The sequence below is a fragment of the Haliotis cracherodii genome, unplaced genomic scaffold, assembly GCF_022045235.1.
Source record: "Haliotis cracherodii isolate W230 unplaced genomic scaffold, xgHalCrac1.p SCAF_20, whole genome shotgun sequence".
In the NCBI taxonomy this organism is placed as follows: domain Eukaryota; kingdom Metazoa; phylum Mollusca; class Gastropoda; order Lepetellida; family Haliotidae; genus Haliotis; species Haliotis cracherodii.
Genome location: NW_027266276.1, coordinates 15,534,834 through 15,559,768, shown reverse-complemented (window position 1 = coordinate 15,559,768; position 24,935 = coordinate 15,534,834). Strand labels below are relative to the sequence as shown.

General features: G+C 42.6%; 4 protein-coding genes and 1 pseudogene across 4 annotated transcripts; 2 read left to right on the top strand and 3 right to left on the bottom strand.

The window, feature by feature from the left end:
* The first annotated feature begins 2,318 nt into the window (after positions 1 to 2,318).
* Positions 2,319 to 8,194, top strand: LOC139470090 (uncharacterized; annotated as a pseudogene).
* Positions 3,380 to 7,140, top strand: LOC139470403 (fap1 adhesin-like). Its single transcript, XM_071252818.1, has 2 exons — positions 3,380 to 7,008; positions 7,098 to 7,140. The coding sequence occupies exons 1-2, from the start codon at positions 3,380 to 3,382 to the stop codon at positions 7,138 to 7,140; spliced, it is 3,672 nt and encodes a 1,223-aa protein (XP_071108919.1).
* A 1,057-nt stretch (positions 8,195 to 9,251) lies between the features above and the next one.
* On the bottom strand, positions 9,252 to 13,606 carry LOC139470091 (ganglioside GM2 activator-like). The gene is made up of 4 exons (XM_071252381.1): positions 13,480 to 13,606; positions 12,581 to 12,776; positions 11,186 to 11,393; positions 9,252 to 9,629 (listed from the first exon to the last, which is right to left on the bottom strand). Exons 1-4 carry the CDS (start codon positions 13,574 to 13,576, stop codon positions 9,486 to 9,488), a joined length of 645 nt encoding a protein of 214 aa, XP_071108482.1. The 5' UTR covers positions 13,577 to 13,606; the 3' UTR covers positions 9,252 to 9,485.
* A 2,801-nt stretch (positions 13,607 to 16,407) lies between these two features.
* LOC139470037 (uncharacterized) lies at positions 16,408 to 17,178 on the bottom strand. The gene has a single exon (XM_071252328.1). The coding sequence runs from the start codon at positions 17,176 to 17,178 to the stop codon at positions 16,408 to 16,410; it is 771 nt and encodes a 256-aa protein (XP_071108429.1).
* Positions 17,179 to 17,345: 167 nt separating this feature from the next.
* LOC139470036 (uncharacterized) lies at positions 17,346 to 20,316 on the bottom strand. Its single transcript, XM_071252327.1, has 3 exons — positions 19,942 to 20,316; positions 17,575 to 18,711; positions 17,346 to 17,423 (listed from the first exon to the last, which is right to left on the bottom strand). The coding sequence occupies exons 1-3, from the start codon at positions 20,314 to 20,316 to the stop codon at positions 17,346 to 17,348; spliced, it is 1,590 nt and encodes a 529-aa protein (XP_071108428.1).
* Between the last annotated feature and the right edge of the window lie 4,619 nt (positions 20,317 to 24,935).

Below are 24,935 nucleotides of genomic sequence, written 5' to 3'. Positions count from 1 at the left end.
GCATTTTACAAGTTACATGACTGTGTGTCTATATTACACGACATTTTACAAGTTACATGACTGTGTGTCTATATTACACGGCATTTTACAAGTTACATGACTGTGTGTCTATATTACACGGCATTTTACAAGTTACATGACTGTGTGTCTATATTACACGGCATTTTACAGGTTACATGACTGTGTGTCTATATTACACGGCATTTTACAGGTTACATGACTGTGTGTCTATATTACACGGCATTTTACAAGTTACAAGTCTGTGTGTGTATATTACACGACATTTTACAAGTTACATGACTGTGTGTCTATATTACACGACATTTTACAAGTTACATGACTATGTGTCTATAATACACGACATTTTACAAGTTACATGACTGTGTGTCTATATTACACGGCATTTTACAAGTTACATGACTGTGTGTCTATATTACACGACATTTTACAAGCTACATGACTGTGTGTCTATATTACACGACATTTTACAAGTTACATGACTGTGTGTCTATCACAGCCATATCACAACCGCCCCAACCATGGATGGGCAACAGGCACTGCCACCGAACTAACAATAGAGAAGGAAATACTTAGTGAGGGTTAAGGAATAATAAAAGATCAATGAAGCTCAGCTGAAACTGTCTAAAAAACTTGAAACATCATTCATTGAATAACCCAAATGACATGTCATCAAACCTATAGTGCCCACGTGTAAGACTGCTGAAATTGGTTTTTGCTCATGTTTTTGTAGGTATGGAGATTGTGTCCCACCTACTGACTTCAAATATACCATGGCACAATATTAAATGCCAATGTTGCAAAAGCTGTTAGTACTTGATGAACAGACACATGTGAAAGCTTAGATAATTTATCACAAATTGCTACCTAATCGCAGATAAGAGCTAGGATACGTATCATAATATATGGTTAAAGCGTGTATTACTAAATGATTAAAGGCCAAATGATATATTTCTAGATCCAACTTTCTGAAGGGCCCGAGTGAGTATATGCATAAGTGAAGACCTCCACTTATTTCAATACCTCACCCTCCAACTTCCCGAATCAATAACGTGGTGAATTAAAACGTTCCACAAACGTGTCTATTGATGTATGTAACGTCCCAACAAGAGTTTCTGGTATTGATTTATATCTCAATGTAAATACTTCACTCTTAGTAACATCCTGTTTCAAAGACAAACATCAGAAACACCGAAGCGTCACTCCCAATTGTAATAAAGAAGTTGTTCGTCCATATATCTTATTCTTACTTATGTGGAATAAATACCTGTTTTGATAAACAAAGTGTGTTATGTACATAAAACTTAAGTGCATACCCTGGAAAAGATAAGTAGGCATCAATGACTCCAGTACACTAGTGGGGTATACACATACATGGTATGCGGACATTGCTTTTCTACCTGGACTCTAAAGGATATAAAGACGTGAATACTGCAGAAGCATCAAGGAGGTCTACCACTGGTTGATATTGGTGTAGTGTCAAACAATTTGTATAGTTGACACTCAATGACTTAAAAAAATGTTTCAAAGAACGGCTGTATTCTTAAATAACAAAACTTCAAGATTGCTTACAAAATATACTGTGACCATACAACTGCAATGGTTTACGTTTTGTTTCCTTGTTTTCTATTGAGAATAGGAATATTGTCTCCCCTTAGGGATTTCGAGAAGAACCTAGGCTTGTCATAAGAGGTGACTAAGTGGATAAGATGGTCAGGATCGCTGAAGAAATGTGGAAAGGTGACGCTTTTTAAATATTTTGCTTTAAAAAAAATAACATATAACATATGTGACTCTATTCATAAAATTAATACTTAACATGGAGAACACTGTGAGTTTTGGGCCAAATACATAATACACTGGGAAGCAAGGGCGAAAACATTATCTGATGTTGTATGCTAGTTCAAGGGCTGTCGAACTTGGAACATAAATCTCCCCCTTCACACTGGTAAACTGGAATGGTTTTTAAAACAACCAATTTGAAAACAGTTTCCATAAAAAAATACACAATAAGGCAGTCCACTTCAATACTTCTGTTGCTATGGACAACGTCGTAAACAAAGTAATTCAAATAAAGGTGAAACATTTACACACTAAATTAAAAGTAAACATGTCTATCCCATAGCGAAGTCTTTTGTATTTCTTGAGTATAGAATCAAAACTTTGGTATTCGATAACATTTGTTTAGCTAACACTTGCAACTTCAAGGTCTTAGAAATACGCTCAGCCGATCATTCTACATGCAGTTGATCACAAAATCTGTGTGCGCTGCAAGTCTGAAACTTATCGCTTATTTCACAATGGTCTTATTTTACATGTTGGGGGTGATGTTCCTTCACTCTGGGAGAGTACAAGCTGCTATTGTTTCCGAGAAGCTCTGTCTGAATTCTGCATACAGACTGGTCAACTCTGTCACAGCAGACAACTTCTCGGGCATCCAATCTGTGACAACATCGACCCGTGCTGAATGTCTTGTCCGGTGTGTCGGCGTCAACCCCTGCACCGGCGTAGTCTACTGCCCCGACGACGACGTCTGTTACCTGATGGCTACGACATCTGAACCAGGCAGCGTCCCCCGCGTCACGTGTCAGGTGTTTGTGGAGGAGGATGCTTGGATGCAGGTGAGATAATTACGCTTTTCATTACCACAGCAACTGATAACACAGAGTTGTGATGCTGGCAGGTTTCCGGTCCATTGTTTGCCATTCTTGTCGCCATATTAAACATTCTTTGAACACAAACCCGAAGTAACCGAGTTAGAATAGTTCCCTACATTCTATTGTCTGAGTGGCGACTCAGTGGATATGGCGTCAGGCTTGGTGACTTGTCTCGCCCAGACTCGGTGATTTATTATTCCAACATGGAGGAGGTTTTGAAGGGTCTTTTCTTAATATGACAGCGGTTAGTTGGGATTGGCAGTTGATTTCAACCACAAGTTGCAGTGTTATATGACAGAAAGAGACAAATGTGTTCTTTAGAATGAATGATGTTTTAAGGAGAGAAAAGCGTAACTGACTGAGGAAGACTGACATTTTTTATATGTAAACGTATATAAAATCCTATCACAATATGATATGAGATCCAAGTAGGCATATCCCAATTCGTCGTCGTATCCCAATTGCGTGTGTGACTGGATCACCAATCAGTCACTGGATTGTCTGGTCCAGACCCGATTATTTACAGACTGCCGTCATTTAGCTGGAATATTGCTGAGTGCGAAGTTATACAACAAACAAACAAACAGAAGGTAAAGGGAATATTTTGGACCATCTTAACTGGGCATCATCTAATGCAGGGAACGACTGATGTTCTCACTTCGTCCGCAACGTCTGAATATTTGGAAGAATCCCAAACAGACGCCATGACATCCTTCACAACAGAAGCCATGACATCGACCACAACGGAAGCCATCACATCATCAACAACGGAAGTCATGACATCCTCCACAACGGAAGCCATCACATCCACAACAACGGAAGCCATCACATTCTCCACACCAGAAGCAATCACATCCTCAACAACGGAAGCCAGCACATCGTCCACAACGGAAGCCATCACATCCTCCACACCAGAAGCAATCACATCCTCAACAACGGAAGCCAGCACATCGTCCACAACTGAAGCCATCACATCATCCACAACGGAAGCCATCACATCCTCCACAACGGAAGTCATGACATCCTCCACAACGGAAGCCATCACATCCTCAACAACGGAAGCCATCACATCCTCCACACCAGAAGCAATCACATCCTCAACAACAGAAGCCAGCACATCCTCCACAACGGAAGTCATGACATCCTCCACAACGGAAGCCATCACATCCACAACAACGGAAGCCATCACATTCTCCACACCAGAAGCAATCACATCCTCAACAACGGAAGCCATCACATCCCCCACACCAGAAGCAATCACATCCTCAACAACAGAAGCCATCACATCCTCCACAACGGAAGTCATGACATCCTCCACAACGGAAGCCATCACATCCCCCAACCCGGAAGCAATCACATCCTCAACAACGGAAGCCATCACATCCTCCACAACGGAAGCGAGCACATCCTCCACAACGGAAGCCATCACATCCTCCACAACGGAAGCCATCACACCCTTCACAACGGAAGCCAGCACATCGTCTACAACGGAAGCCATCACATCCTCCACAACGGAAGCCAGCACATCGTCTACAACGGAAGCCAGCACATCCTCCACAACGGAAGCCATGACATCCTCCACAACGGAAGCCATCACATCGTCCACAACGGAAGCCAGCACATCCTCAACAACGGATGCCATCACATCCTCAACACTGGAAGTCATCACATCGTCCACAACGGCAGCCAGCACGTCCTCCACAACGGAAACCATGACATCCTCAACAACGGAAGCCATCACATCCTCCACAACGGAAGCCATCACATCCTCCACACCAGAAGCCATCACATCCTCCACAACAGAAGCCATCACATCCTTCACAACGGAAGTCATGACATCTTCCACAACGGTAGCCAGCACATCGTCCACAACGGAAGCCAGCACATCCTCCACGACGGAAGCTATCACATCCTCCACAACAGAAGCCATCACATCATCCACAACGGAAGCCATCACACCCTCCACAACGGAAGCCAGCACATCCTCCAGAACGGAAGCCAGCACATCCTCCAGAACGGAAGCCATCACGTCATCCACAACGGAAGCCATCACGTCCTCAACACCGGATGCCATCACATCCTCAACACCGGAAGCCAGCACAACGTCCACAACTGAAGCCAGCACATCTTCCACAACAGAAGCCATGACAACCTCAACAACGGAAGCCAGCACATCCTCAACAACGGAGGCCATCACATCCTACACAACGGAAGCCATGACATCGACCACAACAGAAGCCATCACATCGTCCACAACGGAAGCCAGCACATCGTCCACAACGGAAGCCAGCACATCCTCAACAACCGAGGCAATCACATCCTACACAACAGAATCCATGACATCGACCACAACGGAAGCCATCACATCGTCCACAACGGAAGCCAGCACATCGTCCACAACGGAAGCCATGACATCGACCACAACGGAAGCCAGCACATCCTCCACAACGGAAGCCATCACATCATCCACAACGGAAGCCAGCACATCGTCCACAACGGAAGCCATCACATCCTCAACAACGGAAGCCAGCACATCGTCCACAACAGAAGCCATGACATCGACCACAACGGAAGCCAGCACATCCTCCACAACAGAAGCCAGCACATCGTCCACAACTGAAGCCATCACATCATCAACAACGGAAGTCATGACATCCTCCACAACGGAAGCCATCACATCGTCCACAACGGAAGTTAGCACATCGTTCACAACGGAAGCCATGACAACCTCAACAAGGGAAGCCAGCACATCCTACACAACGGAAGTCATGACATCGACCACACCAGAAGCCATCACGTCATCCACAACAGTCGCCATGACACTCTTGACAACGGAAGTCATGACATCCTTCACAACAGAAGCCATGACACCCTCCACAACAGAAGCCATCACATCATCCACAACGGAAGCCATCACACCCTCCACAACGGAAGCAATCACATCATCCACAACGGAAGCCAGCAAATCCTCCAGAACGGAAGCCATCACGTCCTCCACAACGGAAGCCATGACATCCTCAACAACGAAAGCCATTTCATCCTCCAAAAAGGAAGCCATCACATCCTCCACAACAGAAGCCATCACATCCTCCACAACGGAAGCCAGCACATCGTCCATAACGGAAGCCTTCACATCCTCAACAACGGAAGCCTGCACATCGTCCACAACAGAAGCCATGACATCGACCAAAACGGAAGCCAGCACATCATCCACAACGGAAGCCAGCACATCGTCCACAACGGAAGCCAGCACATCGTCCACAACAGAAACCATCACATCTTCCACAACGGAAGCCATCACATCGTCCACAACGGAAGCCAGCGCATCCTCAACAACGGAGGCCATCACATCCTACACAACGGAAGCCATGACATCGACCACACCAGAAGCCATCACGTCATCCACAACAGTCGCCATGACACCCTCGACAACGGAAGTCATGACATCCTTCACAACGGAAGCTATCACATCCCCAACAACGGAAGCCATCACACCCTCCACAACGGAAGCAATCACATCATCCACAACGGAAGCCAGCAAATCCTCCAGAACGGAAGCCATCACGTCCTCCACAACGGAAGCCATGACATCCTCAACAACGAAAGCCATTTCATCCTCCAAAAAGGAAGCCATCACATCCTCCACAACAGAAGCCATCACATCCTCCACAACGGAAGCCAGCACATCGTCCATAACGGAAGCCTTCACATCCTCAACAACGGAAGCCTGCACATCGTCCACAACAGAAGCCATGACATCGACCAAAACGGAAGCCAGCACATCATCCACAACGGAAGCCAGCACATCGTCCACAACGGAAGCCAGCACATCGTCCACAACAGAAACCATCACATCTTCCACAACGGAAGCCATCACATCGTCCACAACGGAAGCCAGCGCATCCTCAACAACGGAGGCCATCACATCCTACACAACGGAAGCCATGACATCGACCACACCAGAAGCCATCACGTCATCCACAACAGTCGCCATGACACCCTCGACAACGGAAGTCATGACATCCTTCACAACGGAAGCTATCACATCCCCAACAACGGAAGCCAGCACATCATCCACAACGGAAGCCATCACATCCTCCACAACGGAAGCCATGACATCATCCACAACGGAAGCCATGACATCCTTCACAACGGAAGCCAGCACGTCATCAACAACGGAAGTCATGACATCCTTCACAACGGAAGCTATCACATCCCCAACAACGGAAGCCAGCACATCATCCACAACGGAAGCCATCACATCCTCCACAACGGAAGCCATGACATCATCCACAACGGAAGCCATGACATCCTTCACAACGGAAGCCAGCACGTCATCAACAACGGAAGCCATCACATCATCCACAACGGAAGCCATCACATCCTTCACAACGGAAGCCATCACATCATTCACAACGGAAGCCATCACATCATCCACAACGGAAGTCATGACATCCTCCACTAAAGCAGCTATGATAGTTTGTGAAAATGGCGGAACGTCAGACGGTGCAACCTGTAGTTGTGTCTCCTCCACTACCGGAACACGCTGTGAAACTCGGATTGAAGGTAATAAGTCTTATTAATATACAAGATAAACGTGGTTTAAAACGTCGCCCGGGATCGATTCCCAACATGATTATAAAGTTAACCACATTCTGGCTGTCCTCACAGTCAAATTGCAGGAGTATTGCTAATAGTAATAGTACAAACCCTCACTCCATATAATGTGTGTATTTCACACAGCCTGACCGTAAATATTCATACTATACTATAACACAGGCATATTTAAATTGTATGATTTGCCACCTCTCTGAAAACGGAACAGTACCCATCCTGCTATGTTGTTATATTGTCACGTGATTCGGGTTTCAGAGTGTCAGGACATTGGTCAGTACATATCAACAACCCCCGGCACGTACTCAGTCTGGCCGGACACCTCCGAGGCGCCGTTTGACATAGAGTGCTCGGATTTTGTTACCTTTACTATCATGATGATGTTCAGGGACAAAACCATCAGTGGCTGCGAGGCGACACCCGTGACGTACCTCGATGTCCCCTGGGCCGACTACAAGTCTGGGTTCAACAACTCCGACTGCTACATGTGGCTGGGCCTAGAGAAGATACACGCTCTGACCAGTGTCCGATCTTATGACCTTTACGTGTCCTTGAAGAAATTTGATACCACTCACGGTCAAGTGTCTTACAGCGCCTTCTCTGTCGGTGACGAGGCCTCTGAGTATCAGCTGTCGGTGTCAGGGTTCACTGGGGATGGCGTTTTCGGAGACCGCTTCAACCTCGGGGACCCAGCTAGAACCCTGGATGGGAGTCACTTCTGTGCCAAGGACCACTGCAACAATTCAGCCTACCCGTGTGCCGAGTGGCATAGAGGAGCCTGGTGGAGCATGTTGGATGACTGTCAGACGAATCCTCACCACAGATATGAAATTGCCTGGGTTCTTGCTGATAGCGTTAGCACTGAAGATTGCAAAGGTATCTACATGTTCATAGTGCCCGTCTAACTCACTGTTCTCTTCCAACGTCGGCATAGTGTAGATGTACATGGTTAGCGCAATGTTAACAATAAAGCAATAAAGTGTATCGCGGTCATTTTTCTTCTAAGGCAGAAACAGAAATTACACATAATTTAAGATAGAGCAATCCCTTATTTACTAGACAATTCAGTTGAAGACAGTTAGTTTGTTAGGCGTTTCCTTGTTCTAGCAAATAACCTTGAATATATGTTAGTGTGTGGTTTTTTTCTTCTTTTTTCTGTATCAGTTTATTAAACATCAGAGGTATCAGAGACTCCAGAGAGAGACTGGATCTCTCTTTAGATCCAGTTAAAGTTAATCGGTTCTTTAATATTAAGTTTGATGCTACCAAATCATCATATATTGACGTTGTCATCTTTAAACTCCATACTCTTCTGCTTTAAATATATTTTACTAATTGACAAGCATTTTGTGTTGGTAAAAGCAGAGGTAGACAGGCCTGTAAGGATTTCATATTTGTGGAACAAACAGGCTGTTTTGGCGATCGGATAGAAATCATTCGCAAAAAAGTCAGAAAGCACCATTTTGAAAGACCTATGCTTTAATCGAATAATATAAATCCTGTCAGTCAATGTTGTCCGCTTTAATAAAACAGTGAGCTGGATCAGTTGGTGCAGTCACCATACAGTTGCGCTGAATACTGAGTATGCTGTGGAACAGTCTTACTTATATACGTGAATATCCCCTGGACTTGACGTGGCCGTGTGCTCGGGTGTACACGTGGCCAAGTGTCTCGGATTGTAACGTTATGCTCTACCAGGCTAACATCCATGGGAATGTTCATGTCATGGGATATAGGAATGCACAATCTATTTGTGAGTGTTAAACATGAATGCAAATGTTTGGAAAGTACGAGTGTTACTGTCAGGGCAAACAATGGTTATAAATGAAGACCAGCGGCGTTGTCATGTGTTCACAAGCATGCTCCCAATACCGAAGGAACATGATTCTAAAGGTAATCATGTTTAATAAATATTGCAAAAATCCAATGGCAAAATAGAACTATTTGCTAAAGTAATCTCCTTTAATGTAAACAGTGAATACACTAATTAATACAAAAGGAATTTACAAAGCTGATTTGATAAATACAGTTATATCATAAAGTATGTAATTAGAAATTCCCGTTTTACATAAATTTATAAAGGCGTTAAAGGCTTCGACGAAGTACCAAAGTTGCTTCCATATGTGGCCACCTGTTACGGAAAGGGGCGACTGATGACGAATGTGCGACTGATGACGAATGTGCGACTTAGTTCAGCTAGTGCTGGCTGCGGCGCCGACGTCCACACAGCCACCCCGTGCACGGCTCTTTCTTCTCCTTCACCGTCAGCTTCAGGTTGAGGCACAGCATCTGTTCCCCCGTCGCTGTGTCCACGGCCGTCGCAGTAGCTTCGTAGTTGCCCTGCAGAGAAGAGGACAAGATGGACGACAAGCAAATTGACAGGACTACAAATTCGATTCAAGTCATTCAAAAATACATTGTCAATGCAAGAGAATAAACAGCCAGTCTAGATTAGCCACCGAAACAGATTCCATGTGGCGTAAAGGGCACAATAGCTGTGAAAGTTCTATGAATGAACCGCTGAATATCAGTGATGACACCAGGTGTTCGCGACAAGGGTAAGCGTGCCCTGCCCACCACTCACACAATTTGCACATACAAGAAGGTATCTATCGCCTGATGCCGCACAGGAGTACTCCTGCCATGCGACGGCTGTCTGTAAAGAAACCAGACAGTCAAGTGATCGATGAAACAGAAAATCCAGTGACATTTACTGACTTTGTTGAGACTAACAAATAACATTCAAACATTTTTTGCCTGCTAACTCTTGTGTTGCTTGCCAATTTGACTATGTATATGAATCTAGACGTTCAAGGGTGCCCTAACTACCCAGAGACAATGTCAGCTTCACACATAGCCGAGACATTATCTCGGCCGAGTCCCTCCACAAGGAAGAGGTGTGATTCCGCCGAGAGGGAAGGCCAGACTGGTTTGTTCGTTGTTTAACACACAGCAGTGTTCCAGTTACATGACGGCAGGCTGTAAGTAGTCGACGCTAGACCAGAGACACCAGTGATGATATACTGAGCAATATGCACGCTGTCGGGTCACGATGACATGCAATTAACCAGGTGACCAGGCCTGACCGCCCAATCCTCTGAATCGCCCCGTACGACAATAGTGGGTTGCTGGGGACTATTTGCTGACCTCGAGGATACCTTGGCAAACTACTTTAACCGTGTTTCATTGGCATCCTCCAGTAAAAGATAAAGGGGGAGTGATTTAGCGAGCCTGATTGATCTGTCCCTAGAAGACAAGTGCCAGACACACCTTTTTACAAGCAGTATGAAGAAGTCGTGGGGACCATCAGAAATATAATGTCGCCATTTTCTAGACAAGAGGTGACCAGCAACAGAACACTGATACCTACCAACGTGGGTTCTGCAATGACCATCAAGTTACATCGTCAACTGGATATGTCGCTTCAGACGAAGTTGGTGTAAAAAGGTTTCAATGAAGTTCAAATTGGCAATTGACCCCCTAATTAACCAGGGATCTGGGATTTTTTTATCGAGATTACATATATTTCAGCTACAGCTAATAAACCATTTTTTATTTAAAAACCACGAGGTAGATTTTTACATTTTGGTGGCAGGCAATTTCATTTTTCTCAACCGTCTGAAGATTTATAGGACAATATCGATAATATCCCAGCCCCCTTCCCCTCCACCTCCTAACAGATGTCCTACATTCTTGGGGTCATTGTGGGGGTCTGTGTAAATCACCAACAGGGAAGGGTTTCAAAGATACTACTTGAGTTTGATGATAGAAAACAATCATCATATAAGGTCCAGAATGTTCGGGACAGCTCGATGGATCAGGGAGGCTTTCAAGATGCAAACACGTTGTGGAAGTCCCAACGCGATACACAAGGGGGACACAGATTCTCAACTCACTTCCGCGAACCAGGACAATATGGAGGGAACGGCCGGCATCTTCAGTACATAGTCCTGGAGGTCGATGCTCTGGACTACCGCGGGACAATAGGTCGTGATCCCCACAGAAGCCAGCATCTGCTGGATCTGGCGCCCGATGTCGCCCATGATGCCGGCCCAATTCTCCTTCTGCATCGTCGCCAGGAGTGTGCATGTGTCGTCATAGGTGCTAGAAGGAAGAACACAGAAGGGGGGTAGTCATGGGATTTGATCTTTCCTTTACATTTAAATTTCCATTAAGAACAAAATGTCATTGAATTTTTGATAAATGTGATTTTAATTTCATGTAGAGTGAATATTAAAAAAGCATCAATTTTCACTCTTAAGCTCACCTGACTGAAAGTTTTTAACATAAATTACGTGGCGGTCTTTCAATTCATTGCATGTCCAGGTTAGCTACAGTGTCGTGGCATTATGTTTTTACATATTTAGATCTATGATTATGTCAAATGTTATATATTTATGTATAATTATATATTTGACTAAGATTTGACATAATAATATATCAAATATCAGTCTAAATATGTAAAACATAATGCCATATATCTTTAATCGGCATACATGTTAGTCCTGCCCTACAGACTGACATGTTACTCTGTGTATCTTCAGGCTTCCGGTACAACATACGGTTAGTTTGATTGTAATGAAACTGCATAATGCTCAAGGTTTAAGCTGAATTCACTTACACAACCATACATGTACATGTATACATAAGGCAGTGTCATGTCACTGGACTTGGTATCTTGGTATATGAACGTTTTATTTCACGATGTCAAGCAATGCATGAGATTATTACATATTATCGTCTTTCTTCATTCCATCATAATTTTACCCGTCCCATATCTTCGATTGACCATTGACGTTACTATCTTCATCTGATAATTAGTAACTTAACACAGACTTTCTCTCGCACACGAGTGTTATTTTATTGGACAGTGTGTTCAAGAGCCATGCCATTCTAATTCTAATGGCTCAATGGGATTTAATCCAATAGAATGGAGATTTAACGCATTAAATAATCGAGGACGATTACCTTACGACAGTTTGTTGTTTAACGCCGCACTCAGCAATATTCCAGCTGTATGACGGTGGTCTATAAAAGATCGAATCTGGACCGGACAATCCAGTGATTGACATCATGAGCATCGATCTACGCAATTTGGATTCGATGACATGCATCAACCAAGTCAGTGAGTCTGACCACCCGATCCCGTTAGTCGCCTTTTACGACAGGCATAGTCGCCTTTTACTGCAAGCATGGGTTTCTGAAGACCTATTCTAAACCGGATCTTCACGGATCACGCTCTGACAGTATGAACAGGATGCTAGATGTACATGTAGGCCGATGTTCCTCACCATGATCCGACATGGAAGAGGCAGGGAATGGGGATGTTGAGGAGGAAAGTATCCCTCTTCACGTGCACCGACAACTTCATCTGGTTCAGCTGCTTCCTCGTCGACGACGCGTTGATGGTGAGGTGCAAGTCGCCGGGGACAACGACAGGCATTGGTGAGATGTCGATTTGGTGGATGGTGAGGCCGGAATCAGATCCTGGAGTCAAGAGTAGGGCGACACTTATCGTATTGATGGTAAGGAGGAGTGTTTGGAGGAGCGTATCGGTGAGCTGTACTTGCCCCTCGCTAATGGCAATGTATCGATACGCGATGACAAGTTAAAATATCAATAGTTAATGCCGCTATCGTTATATTTAGTTTCGGTAGACATGGTAAAGTCCATACATGGGTAGATTAACTAACTTGACCACTTTATAAATATACTTTGTTCTAAGATATGCCTATATCGAAGCAGAACAGGTTATAACTTTCTATCAATGTCACTGTATCATCCTCTATCTCTGTTGGAATTTGATGATATGGACCAATGAATACAGTCCTTCAAATATCGGCCAACCGTTGTGTAGAACTGTGACGGTTGTCTCGAAGTAAAAACTTGGTCCCTGCGTATTCCTTCTTTATTCATCATTATTTAACTTCCGATGTGTCGAATCGGATGTGTCGAAATTTAGTTCCCAGTCCCAAACGTATACTTCCAGCACAAATTTACTCTGAAGATTTCAGAACCATTGTCACTAAATCTACAGACGGTACCTTTGTAGATAGGGCATTAACATCTCAAGATAACATGACCAGATAAGCCACGTTGCTCAAGTTCAACGTTTATTTCGCTGAGATCAAACATCGGCTAATTCCTTAACGCCTAAAATACTGTCATGGTAATTATGAAATACACATACCACAGTCAGACCATTCCAGCTTTGTGAGATCAGCTGCAGCACAAACCCCGAGCCATAACAACAAACACAGGAGACCCGCCATTGCTGACCGTAACATGTGCACTGCTTGTGTGGAACAGTTGTGTCAGACAAACATAATTATCTTATCTCTACAGCTGCTCTTGATACATTATGCCTCACCTCGCCACTTAGTCTAGCACATAGGCCCGGAATAAGGATTAGAAGAATATAGCGAAGGTGAGAGATGGGTCATGACACCCGACCTGTCGGTATAATCGTGACTGAGGACATCTTAAGTAAGCCCCTGAGCTCTCGTTCCTTCGTGCAGCCCTGCCTCGAGGTTTCACGAATCTCCGTGCTATATTGTGTTGTAAGCATCCTTTCTGTATTAAATATGAAGCGGGGATCATGCAGGGTGCCGTTGTACAAAGCGATCTTAGCGCTAATGTGATCTCCCATACCTTAACACACACTACGACAATCGTAGTGCTAAGGTTGTTTTGCACAACGGCATGTATTGATATAATTCTATCCAGTTTTTCTAGAAAATGTCTTCCGCGGGCAAGGCAGTAGTGTCCTTGTGGGATCACGAATCATGTGTGTTACCATACATGAATAACAAATACATGTCCACTAACAATTTATTACTTGAATTTAGAATATGCCTTCAGTTTTACAACGTTGTTGTAAAGCAAATATGCATTCAGGGGCCTATCAATAATCGAGTCTGGACCATCCCACCCAGTGATCGATATTATGAGCAAAGACCCACGCAGTCGAGGTACGATGACACGCAGTCGACGGAATGGATCCGGGCCCGTTTGCACAAAGTATTTTTAGCACCACAGTTATTACATTCCTACGTTCGCGAGCTTAGGATTTAGCTACAATCGATATGCAGAGATCATTGAACGATACAATCGAAATTTACAATAATTACTTGTTCGGACCAATATTATAGTAGCTATAAAAGCGCATCACTGACTTCACATCAGAATGGCGATCCACATAACTACCTCACTCTTAGACAGCTGAATTAATTTGAAGAGCGTCATGAAGTTAAATACAACAATTCATTGAAATAGTTTTCTCCTCATTAATGGAAGTCGTTGAAATAGTTCTCTCCTCATTAATGGAAGTCATTAAAATAGAGTTCTCTCCTCATTAATGGAAGTCATTGAAATGAGTTCTCTCCTCATTAATGGAAGTCATTGAAATATTGTTCTCTTCTCAAGTTTTGTTGAATATTTTTAAAGTTTTTAGATGTTTCTGTATAAAACTATATGAATTTAATAATTTGAATTATACCGACAAACTGTGCCTCTTTTTACATTGATGTGTAGTTGTTTTAACAAGTCCGAAAATACATTATATCTTAGAAAAACATCGTCCATTCGTCTTAAAACCATTCAAATCAGGTACAGAATTGGCACAAAATGTTCAGAAATTTCACTATCTGATATGCATTTATTAATTTTATTAAATTAACAAAAATAGAAACATGATGGTATCTTTATATCCCAAAAAGATAAAGAAAACTGGTTATTTCACTGGATTAATGCAGTTCAATCTGGCATCAGATGACAATGGCGGAGAGCGCAACATTGTTGATCCCTGGTCGGCAAAACGAGAGTGTTCGTTTTTACAAAATAAACACTAAGGTGCATAGCGCATGTCCTATCGAAAACAATTATCTACAACACCAAAGTTATTAAACCATTTAGTTTTTCACTTAAATCCTACCCATGTAGATCCGGATTAGAATACATCTTCAGCAACCCATGCTTCTCGTAAGAGGCGACAAACTCGCTGACTTGGTTGATGCATGTCATCGTATCCTAGATTGCGTGGATCGATGATCATAATGTCAACCACTGGACAGTCTTTAAATTCCTTTAACATTGGTGATGGAAATGAAGTTATGACGCTACAACCCCATTGGTAACTGATGGACTGGGACACCATGAGGGACGACGGAAGGAAAGACTCAACACGGCCTTTCATAGTAACAGCGAGGAAGAAGTAAATGGTCATTAATTTGAAGAGCGTCATGAAGTGCGACAGGTTGATTGAAATTGCTCACGTCTGTCAGCGTGGTTGAAAATTGAACCTCTAATAACTTGGATTTGAGAAGAAGTGTTGTTTGGCTGTCTCTCCTTGTTGCGCAGTGGAACTGAATATTTGAGCGTGGTTTAACTTAAATGAAAACTAATGTAAAATTTGTATGACTTACCTTTTTTGTATGAATCCAGGAACTAAACGTGATAACCTGTTATAAAACTATGAAGATCTATAAGGAACTAAACGTGATTACCTGTTATTATATGAAGAAAAGATGAATAAACCTCAAATGATAGAAACTAAATGCTTATTCTTAACAGCTACTCCTAAGGAAGTCTTAACACTGTCAAACACTGTCTAACGCCATGTCTAACACCATCTAACTCATCCGCTCTCTAACGAACATTCTAACGAACTCTCCCCAACTCTCTAACTCTCTAACCATCTTACTAACCATCTAGCGAACTCTCTAACCAGCTCTGACCAACTCTCTAGCGAACTATGACCAACTGTCTAACTGATGCGCGCTACCGCCTTATATTTGCTCACATCCTCACATTTCACGTGCAGTCACAGCCATACGTTGGTGTGTTCAGGCGATGCGATCGTTATGCATCGGGTGTGTTTTGAAGAACATATTCTTTATTTAAAACTAACACGAGTGCACGTGAAGCGCGATCTATAGGCTCCGGGTGCGTTTTGGAGCACATTTTTAATGAACAGACATGTCTTCAGAACATGCCCCCCTCCATGATAGATCCATGTCTATCATGAAAACCGACTAAACTTAGAAGAAACTGAAAAAAGGAATATGAATCTATGAGTATGTACAATTGTTGCTGTTATCCAATTTGACAATTTCAGAACTCAACTCCATTCAAGAGGGCAGACCTTCGTGATAGGTCTTTTCAAGACTGTTTTGCCAACTTGAACATCAAGGACGCGCACGTGATCATCCTTTCCAGGATACGTTTTGAGAACTCTGCCAAGAGGCCAAACTCCACGAGGAGTATCTGGAGATACCACAATGACAACGTCATCAACCTGTATGTCTCTGGATGGTGTAAACCATTTCTTTCTAATGTTGAGAGTCGGGAGCCACTCCCTCATCCATCGTTTCCACACATGTCTGATGAGTTCTTGAACTCTCCTCCATCGCTTCTTTGGGCTGAACGAGGTAGAGTCTAACTCTGGTGCGAAATCTCCACCCACCTGACCATGTAGGAAATGGTTGGGCGTAAGAGGCACATCATCCTGTGGATGTGCACTTTGATAGGTCAAAGGCCTAGAATTCAGAAGAGCTTCAGCTCCTGTAAAGGCTGTCATCAGCTCTTCATCACTGACGTCACCTGAACTCAGTATAGCATAGATAGCCCGTTTTGCTGACTTCACTAAAGACTCGAAAACACCTCCAAAATATGGTGCGTGTGGAGGATTAAACAACCACTTCACACTTTTGTTTGCCAAGGTTGACTTAATCACATCCGAGTTTAGTCCAGAAATGAGCTGCTTCAGCTCCTTTGCAGCACCAACAAAGTTGGTTCCATTATCCGAGATTACCTCCTTTGGCATACCTCGTCTGTGGGCCATACGAAACAGGGCATTCAGAAAGGAATCCGTGTCTAAACCGAATGCCATTTCTAAATGAACCGCTCGGGTTGACAAACATGTGAAAAGGCAGAGATAACGTTTCTGTCGACTCTTGCCTCGACCCTGTACAGTGAAAAAGGGACCTGCATAGTCCACACCTGTTGTCACAAATGCTTTCATTGTACACCTCACTCTGATCTTCGGTAGGTCTGCCATTATCTGATGCGCTGGTTTGGCTTTTTGTCGTCTACACCAAGAACATTCTCTTTCCCACTGACGAATTTCCTCTCTAGCTGAAATAATCCAAAACCTAGATGAAACTGCTGATAACGTACTGTTCGTACCTGTGTGATTGACCTGCTCATGGTAAAACTTGACAATCAGTTTGGTGACCCAACTATGTCTAGGGAGTATAATTGGAAATCTGGCACTGAATGACAATACGTCAGCAAATCTGAGTCTCCCTCCTGTCCTCATCAACCCATTTTTATCAACGTAAGGCTGTAAGCCAAACAACTTGCTGTTTGAAGGCAAGTTTGATTTCCTCATCAGTGACGAGTAGTCATCAGAAAATTCTTCTCTTTGAGTCCTGACCATAATTGTAGTTTCGGCGTCCTCAATTTCTTCAGGATCAAGTTCACCCTTTTTCCTTAGTGAATATGGAACCCTAGCGTTGTTCAGAAATCGAAAGATCCATGCCGACACTCTACACAATCTCTTCCAACTAGAAAATCTAGCTGGCGCTAATCTCCAAGAGATTGGATCAGACTTAGTAAACATGGCGATGTTTACTTGAGAAGAAGGCTTCTTCAGTTCTGATGTCTCAGTATTGTCCATGAGAATGGTTTGCTTCGGCCATTCAGTTTCATCATGTGTCATAAATTCAGGTCCATTCAGCCATTTCTCTGTCAAAAGTGCTTCAGCGTCTACACCTCTACTAAGAATGTCTGCAGCATTCAGTTTGGATGGTACGTATTTCCACTGACTGATGTTTGTATGCTCCTGTATATATCCAATCCTATTTGCTACAAATGGCTTAAAACACCGACTCTGTCTTTTGATCCACCACAGTACGTTCTGGCTGTCTGACCATAGCGTTGCACGCTGCAAAGGTAATTCTAATGCCTTTGTTATAGCCAGTAACAGTCGTACACCCAGAACTGCCGCAAGCAGCTCCAATCGAGGCATACTAACTGCCTTGAGGGGAGCAACATGGCACTTGGAAGCAACTAGATAACTCGACTTTGTGTCATCTTCACGAGTGGTTACTAAATATACCACAGCTCCAAATGCTGCCTCTGAAGCATCTACAAATGTGTGCAACTTCATCTTTGAAGTATCTAAGCTAACCTCAAGCCCCCTTGGAATTTTAACAGAACACAACTTTTCAATTTCAAGGTACCATGACCATGCTTTTTGTTCCAGATCTGGACTGAGGGTTTCATCCCAGTTAACACCTGATATCCACATCTCTTGCAGAAGAACCCTTGCCCTAATGATGAATGGACCTAAGAACCCAAGAGGATCAAACAGCTTAGCAGTTTCTTTCAAGAAATTCCTCTTAGTCATCTTGATATCCTGCTTTAAGGACATGAAAGAAAATCTAAACTCATCTGATTCTGCATTCCACAGTAAGCCCAGTGCTTTTACAGATGGCAATTCACTCATTTGAATATTAATCTCTTTCAATCTATCCTCTTCTGGTATTTCTTGGAGAACTTGCACGGAATTGGAAACCCACTTACGAGCGTGCATACCTGCTGTACTCCACAGCTGTTGCAGCTGTTTGTAAAGCTCTATAGCTTTGCTATTTGTGTCAACGGAATCCATATTGTCATCCATATATGTTGACTTTTCCACGGTTGCTGCAGCCAATGGAAGTTCTTTCTCCATGGACTTAGTATATCACTCAAGAACATGCTGAGCTAAAAAGGGGGAACAATTTAGTCCAAACACAACCTTTGAGAACTCAAACACATCTGGCTTTTTGTTCAGATCCATAGACCTCCAAAGAAACCTTAGATATGGACGGTCATCCTGAGCGACTTCAATTTGAAGGTACATTTCAGCAATATCGCAAATGATTGCAACAGGATGTTTGCGAAAACGAAGCAAGATCTCAAATAGATCATTCTGGAGTTTTGGTCCTTGATGAATGACATCATTTAAAGATATGCCTTTATTCTTTGCAGATGCGTCAAATACGATTCTTACCTTTGTTGTACTTCTGTCTGGTTTAATGACTGGAAAATGTGGTAAGTACCATTTACTTTGATCTATTTCTGTTTCAGGTACCTTTCTGATGTAACCTTTTTTCAGGTATTGTTCTATGACTTCATTGTAGGCTCCCGAAATCGTTTGATCCTTTGACAACTTCCTTTCTAAATTAAGAAGACGATTGTATGCCATGTCATAGTTGTTTTTCAGATTCTCATGACCCTCCTTCCATGGAATGCCAACCTGATATTTGTCTGCTTTGTAAACAAGGGACTGTTCTACAGCCTTAACTGCATCATTCTCATCAATGCTTCTAATCGATGTCAAACCTGAAATGCTTTCAGACTCCCAAAATGAGTGAATCAAAGATTCAATATCTGTATCTGCGATTGCTTCTATTTCTGTATTTCTGATGAAGAAGGAACCTGCTACATGTGTTTTGTCTGAACCTGATACAGCACCAACACAGGTCCAACCTAAGGGTGTCAACCGAGCCACAGGCTCTCCTTGAGCTCCACGGACCTCTTTAAGAGAGGAATGCAGCTCTAAATAATCCATACCTAACAGGATGTCAACTCTTGGACGAGAACTTACCTTTGGAAATTTTATTTTCATCAAATGTGGCCATTCCTTGGCATGTTTTCGCCAATCAATGACTTCCATTCTACCTGTTACTTTGGTAGTTGTCAAAGCTGTGATGTTCATGTCAACGGAACCATCAGTACTTTCTAAGCCAATATCAATCAGCATACTATCAAATATTTCCTGTTTGTCATTGAGGACATTGACTGACACTTGCTGTGTCTGACCTTGAACACCAAGTTCTGCTGCTACATCCTCGTTGATGTAAGTATGCGTGCTGGCATCATCCAGCAAGGCATTAACCATCATTCTGTGCTGACCATTTTTCAGGATAACAGGAACTGTCCTGAGTGAAAGGTAATGACCTTCCTGCTTAGAAGTTGCCATGGTGATTGTTTCTGACCTACCTGCTTGTGGTGTTCTTGTTGTGGTATGTTTCATCTCTACATTACCACTGACGGCCCTAGCACTGCTTGTAACTTTGGTTTGATCATGAAGTAACCTGTTATGATTTGCTTTACAACCATCAATCCCACACTTCAAAACTCTGCTACACGATCTTCCCAGATGACCGATATCAAGGCAACGAAAGCATAAACCTAACTGTTTTGCCCTTTCCCAGCGTTTAGGCAAGCCCATAGATTTAAACTCTGTGCAATCTGAAGTGTCATGATCTGCTTCATGACACACATGACATTGCCTTGCCCTAGTTTTATTGTGTGTGGTTGCATATGTTCCTTTCTTAGAACTATCTCTCTTGTCTGTTGTCTTTGACCTATCAGCTATTCCATGTTTTACCTCTGAAGCTATCGTTTGGAACTCTGCTTCTTGCAGAATCCATTCCCTAAGCGTCTCAACAGACTCTTGTCTTTGGTGCTCAAATAACCATCTGTGGAACTGAGTAATCATAGGCTCATTCATTTTCTTAACCAGTAGTGAATACAAACATCCACTACCAAGTTCCTCTATTTTATCAGATTCCCTCAGACTGACTACAGCTACATCAAGCATGTCTGCAAATCTGTCCATATCCTTAGCATTCCCTAATCGTATTGGCTTGAAATTGTATATTTCTTCCAATTGCAATGCTACCTGGCGTCTCCTGCCGCCATATTTTCTGTCCAATCTCTCCAAGGCTACATCATAGACCGAAGCACTGTGACCTAGCCTTGCAACTATGTGTGCTGCTTCTCCAGAAAGGTACTGCTTCAATTGCAGAAGTTTATATTCATTGGTGGCTGGAGCTTTATCAACACATGCCATAAAAGCAGACTTCCAGCCTTCATATTCTCTGACATCGCCAGAAAATACTGGAATGGAAACTCTCCTCAATTGTTTCCACATGTCTTCACCTAAATTGTGTTGCCTAGATGACTTACCTGAAGTTGTATAACACCCTTTTGTGTTATCTGGGACTGGTGTCCGTTTCATATCCATATTTGACCTTTGTTGAAAATGGCCTAAATTGAACGCAGCATGTTTGTAACCTTGGTTACTGATTTGTCCAGTGCCACCACTGTCCAAGTCATGCGACCGATTCGCATCGAATTGGCGAGACCTTAACATTTCTGACTGAATGCTTTTTGCGTCCGAACTAACATGTGATCTATTCTTAAGAAATGTTTCAGCCTTATCAAGGGCAAGTTCAATTTCATCTTCAACAGTTTCTATCTCCTTACTAGTTTTCTGAACTTTCTCTAGGTCACCAACCCAGTTGTAGGCTTCTAGTAATTCCACTATGAGACCTATAGCCTTGCTTTGCAGAAAACTTACCTGATCAATTAGACTCCTAATTGTCTTACAATCTGGTGTCTCAAGTTCAACTAAATTCAACAATTTGTTCTTTGATTTTGTCAAAGCTGACTTTGAAATAGTTTTCTGATGCTTAAGTTTAGCTATTTTTAGCTCAAGCTCAGAAGTGTTCTGTTTTAGTCCAACGTCTGAAGAAGTGTACTGTTTCAGCGCTACGTCTGAAGAAGTATCCTTTTCTATTTCCGCCTTACTCGCAGACCCTAACTGCGACATAATGCTTGCATGTAACAGTCAGCTATACCTAATGCTAAACTAACGAAAGCCTAATACAAAACTAAAATATTCTAACCAGAGAAACCACGCTCTGCTACCAAATGTTGCGCAGTGGAACTGAATATTTGAGCGTGGTTTAACTTAAATGAAAACTAATGTAAAATTTGTATGACTTACCTTTTTTGTATGAATCCAGGAACTAAACGTGATAACCTGTTATAAAACTATGAAGATCTATAAGGAACTAAACGTGATTACCTGTTATTATATGAAGAAAAGATGAATAAACCTCAAATGATAGAAACTAAATGCTTATTCTTAACAGCTACTCCTAAGGAAGTCTTAACACTGTCAAACACTGTCTAACGCCATGTCTAACACCATCTAACTCATCCGCTCTCTAACGAACATTCTAACGAACTCTCCCCAACTCTCTAACTCTCTAACCATCTTACTAACCATCTAGCGAACTCTCTAACCAGCTCTGACCAACTCTCTAGCGAACTATGACCAACTGTCTAACTGATGCGCGCTACCGCCTTATATTTGCTCACATCCTCACATTTCACGTGCAGTCACAGCCATACGTTGGTGTGTTCAGGCGATGCGATCGTTATGCATCGGGTGTGTTTTGAAGAACATATTCTTTATTTAAAACTAACACGAGTGCACGTGAAGCGCGATCTATAGGCTCCGGGTGCGTTTTGGAGCACATTTTTAATGAACAGACATGTCTTCAGAACACTCCTCCTCAACTGAAGTATATCTGTATGGTTGGTTGATAAGTGTTATAAGCTCATGATCGTGTTTGATAAGAGTTATAAGCTTGATCGTGAGCTGATAGATAGATAGATACATATTCTTTATTTCCTCCAGATATTGAAGATACATATCATACATGATATTATGTATAATTACAGAGCTGTACAGTAGTACAATTGAACAATATTATTAGAAATGATAACTACAAAATGCATGACAATCAAGCATTCTTATAACTGTTTTGTAACAGATACAGCCATTTCCTACAATGTCTTGACACAATAACCATAAGGTCACCCCATAGACTTTGAGATAAAGAGCTAACACACTCAGGCATACCGCCTAGTAGTACAGACAGGATTATATCATCGTCCTCACTACATAGTCTTGCAAATGTAGAGACATCTATCACATCACAAATGATTTCAAATAGTTCATTTCTGTCATTCATATTCAATGTACAATACAAAAAGACATGCTTAATAATATCATGAGCTACAATTCCACATCGACATTCCCTGGATTCTATATTTATGCATCCCAGCCGTACAAGATGAGACAGGTTTGGGAACTGTTCAGGACGTTCAAGTGCAAGTAGCCAGAGTCTGTGTTCTTTATCATTACGTAGCGAAACATATCTATTTAAGTTAAGTCTAGATAGCAGCTTAGAGCATACAGCTTCCTGGTCTGCAAAAATAATCCTTTCCTTAACAATATCAGACCATGCCTTTTTACTTGGGAAGCTACATTTAATTAGATAATCTTCTATTTCTGCATTAAGATTGTATTTTTTGACAAGTCTGAGCATGTTATATACAGGTGACAAAGCACATCGTTTTTTGAGGTTATCCAACGCTATTTCGTATCTAAACTGCCCAAGGCGAGTAATGAATACCCCTTTAAAGACACAGCTGTAACTGGATCGGCATAGTTTTCCAAGTAGTAACATAGGTTTGCTGCCTAACTCCAAGCGGAAGGCGAAGGGTACACACAGCACAATGGGTACAGATTGGTACACATTTGAAATAATTTGGGAGGCGTCGGTCCCTTTTACGTAGTAGGCAAACTACCGTTTCTGGAGCACCCTCCTCCATGTTAATCCAATGGAAAATATGACCAACGGGAATAGCCACCAAGTAGGATGATGTCGTCATTGGGGAATCAAGGTGTCTACAGGTGTCTAATTGCAATAGATTCTTTAGCGGTTGCATCTGCTGCTGCGCCTATGCCTTCGTCGGCTGCTGCCTCTGCATCTGCATCATTTGTACCTTGTGGTCTTCTTCTGAATGTTTTATGCGGATATGTCGTGCCAACTTCTAGCAGATATCGCTTGTTATCGAAAGGTGACAGCCCTGACTTAAGCTGGATGTTGTAGACCTGTTGGTCATAGGTTCTAATTTGGAACATCTTGGTCGTCATGTGTATTTGTTTATCAAACACATTGTGTGTGTGTGTGTGTGTGTGTGTGTGTGTGTGTGTGTGTGTGTGTGTGTGTTCGTGATCATGTTCTTCTTGACGCCCTTAGCCGTTTTCTTCTCTACCACTGTCCCATGCTCTTCGTAGACGAGAGTACATCTTGTACTTCAATCCGATAGATTCTTGTGTGGATGTTCAGTGGGATTGTCAGATGTGTCGTTCATCACATCTTCATAACTGTTCTTGGTCTTAATAGAGTACCATAGAGGGCCTGTGTCTGTGAATACGAGCTTGGCTTTTGATCCATGTTTGTTTGTTGTTTAACACCGCCTTTGCAATATTCAGCTATATGACGGTGGTCGAAATTCTGACCATTATCAACTGATTGTCAGACACTCCTTCCACGCACTGATACTCTTCAACGAATATATTAATGGCTTATCTGAAACAAACATTTTTTAGCAATTTTGTTTCCAAAACTTTCCATGAACCTTAGCAAAGGGACGAAAAAAATCTGCTGGAGAACGTGTACTTGAAAAAGAGATTCTTGAAAGCATTGTTTATCAGCTCCTTTGATAAACTCACTAGGCAACAGATAAGAAAGTTACAGTTTCGTTCTCTGAAATATAAGTAAATTTGTCATTTGATTTTACATCATTTGGCACATTGCCATAAATTATAATTGTATTGTGTGTTATTGGGGTTGATTTCAAATTGCAAATAAATCTCTGGGACAGAGGGATATTCTGAGGGAAGTCCCTGCTCAGAGGTTAAGACAGCTCACACGGGACATGTCCCCAAGC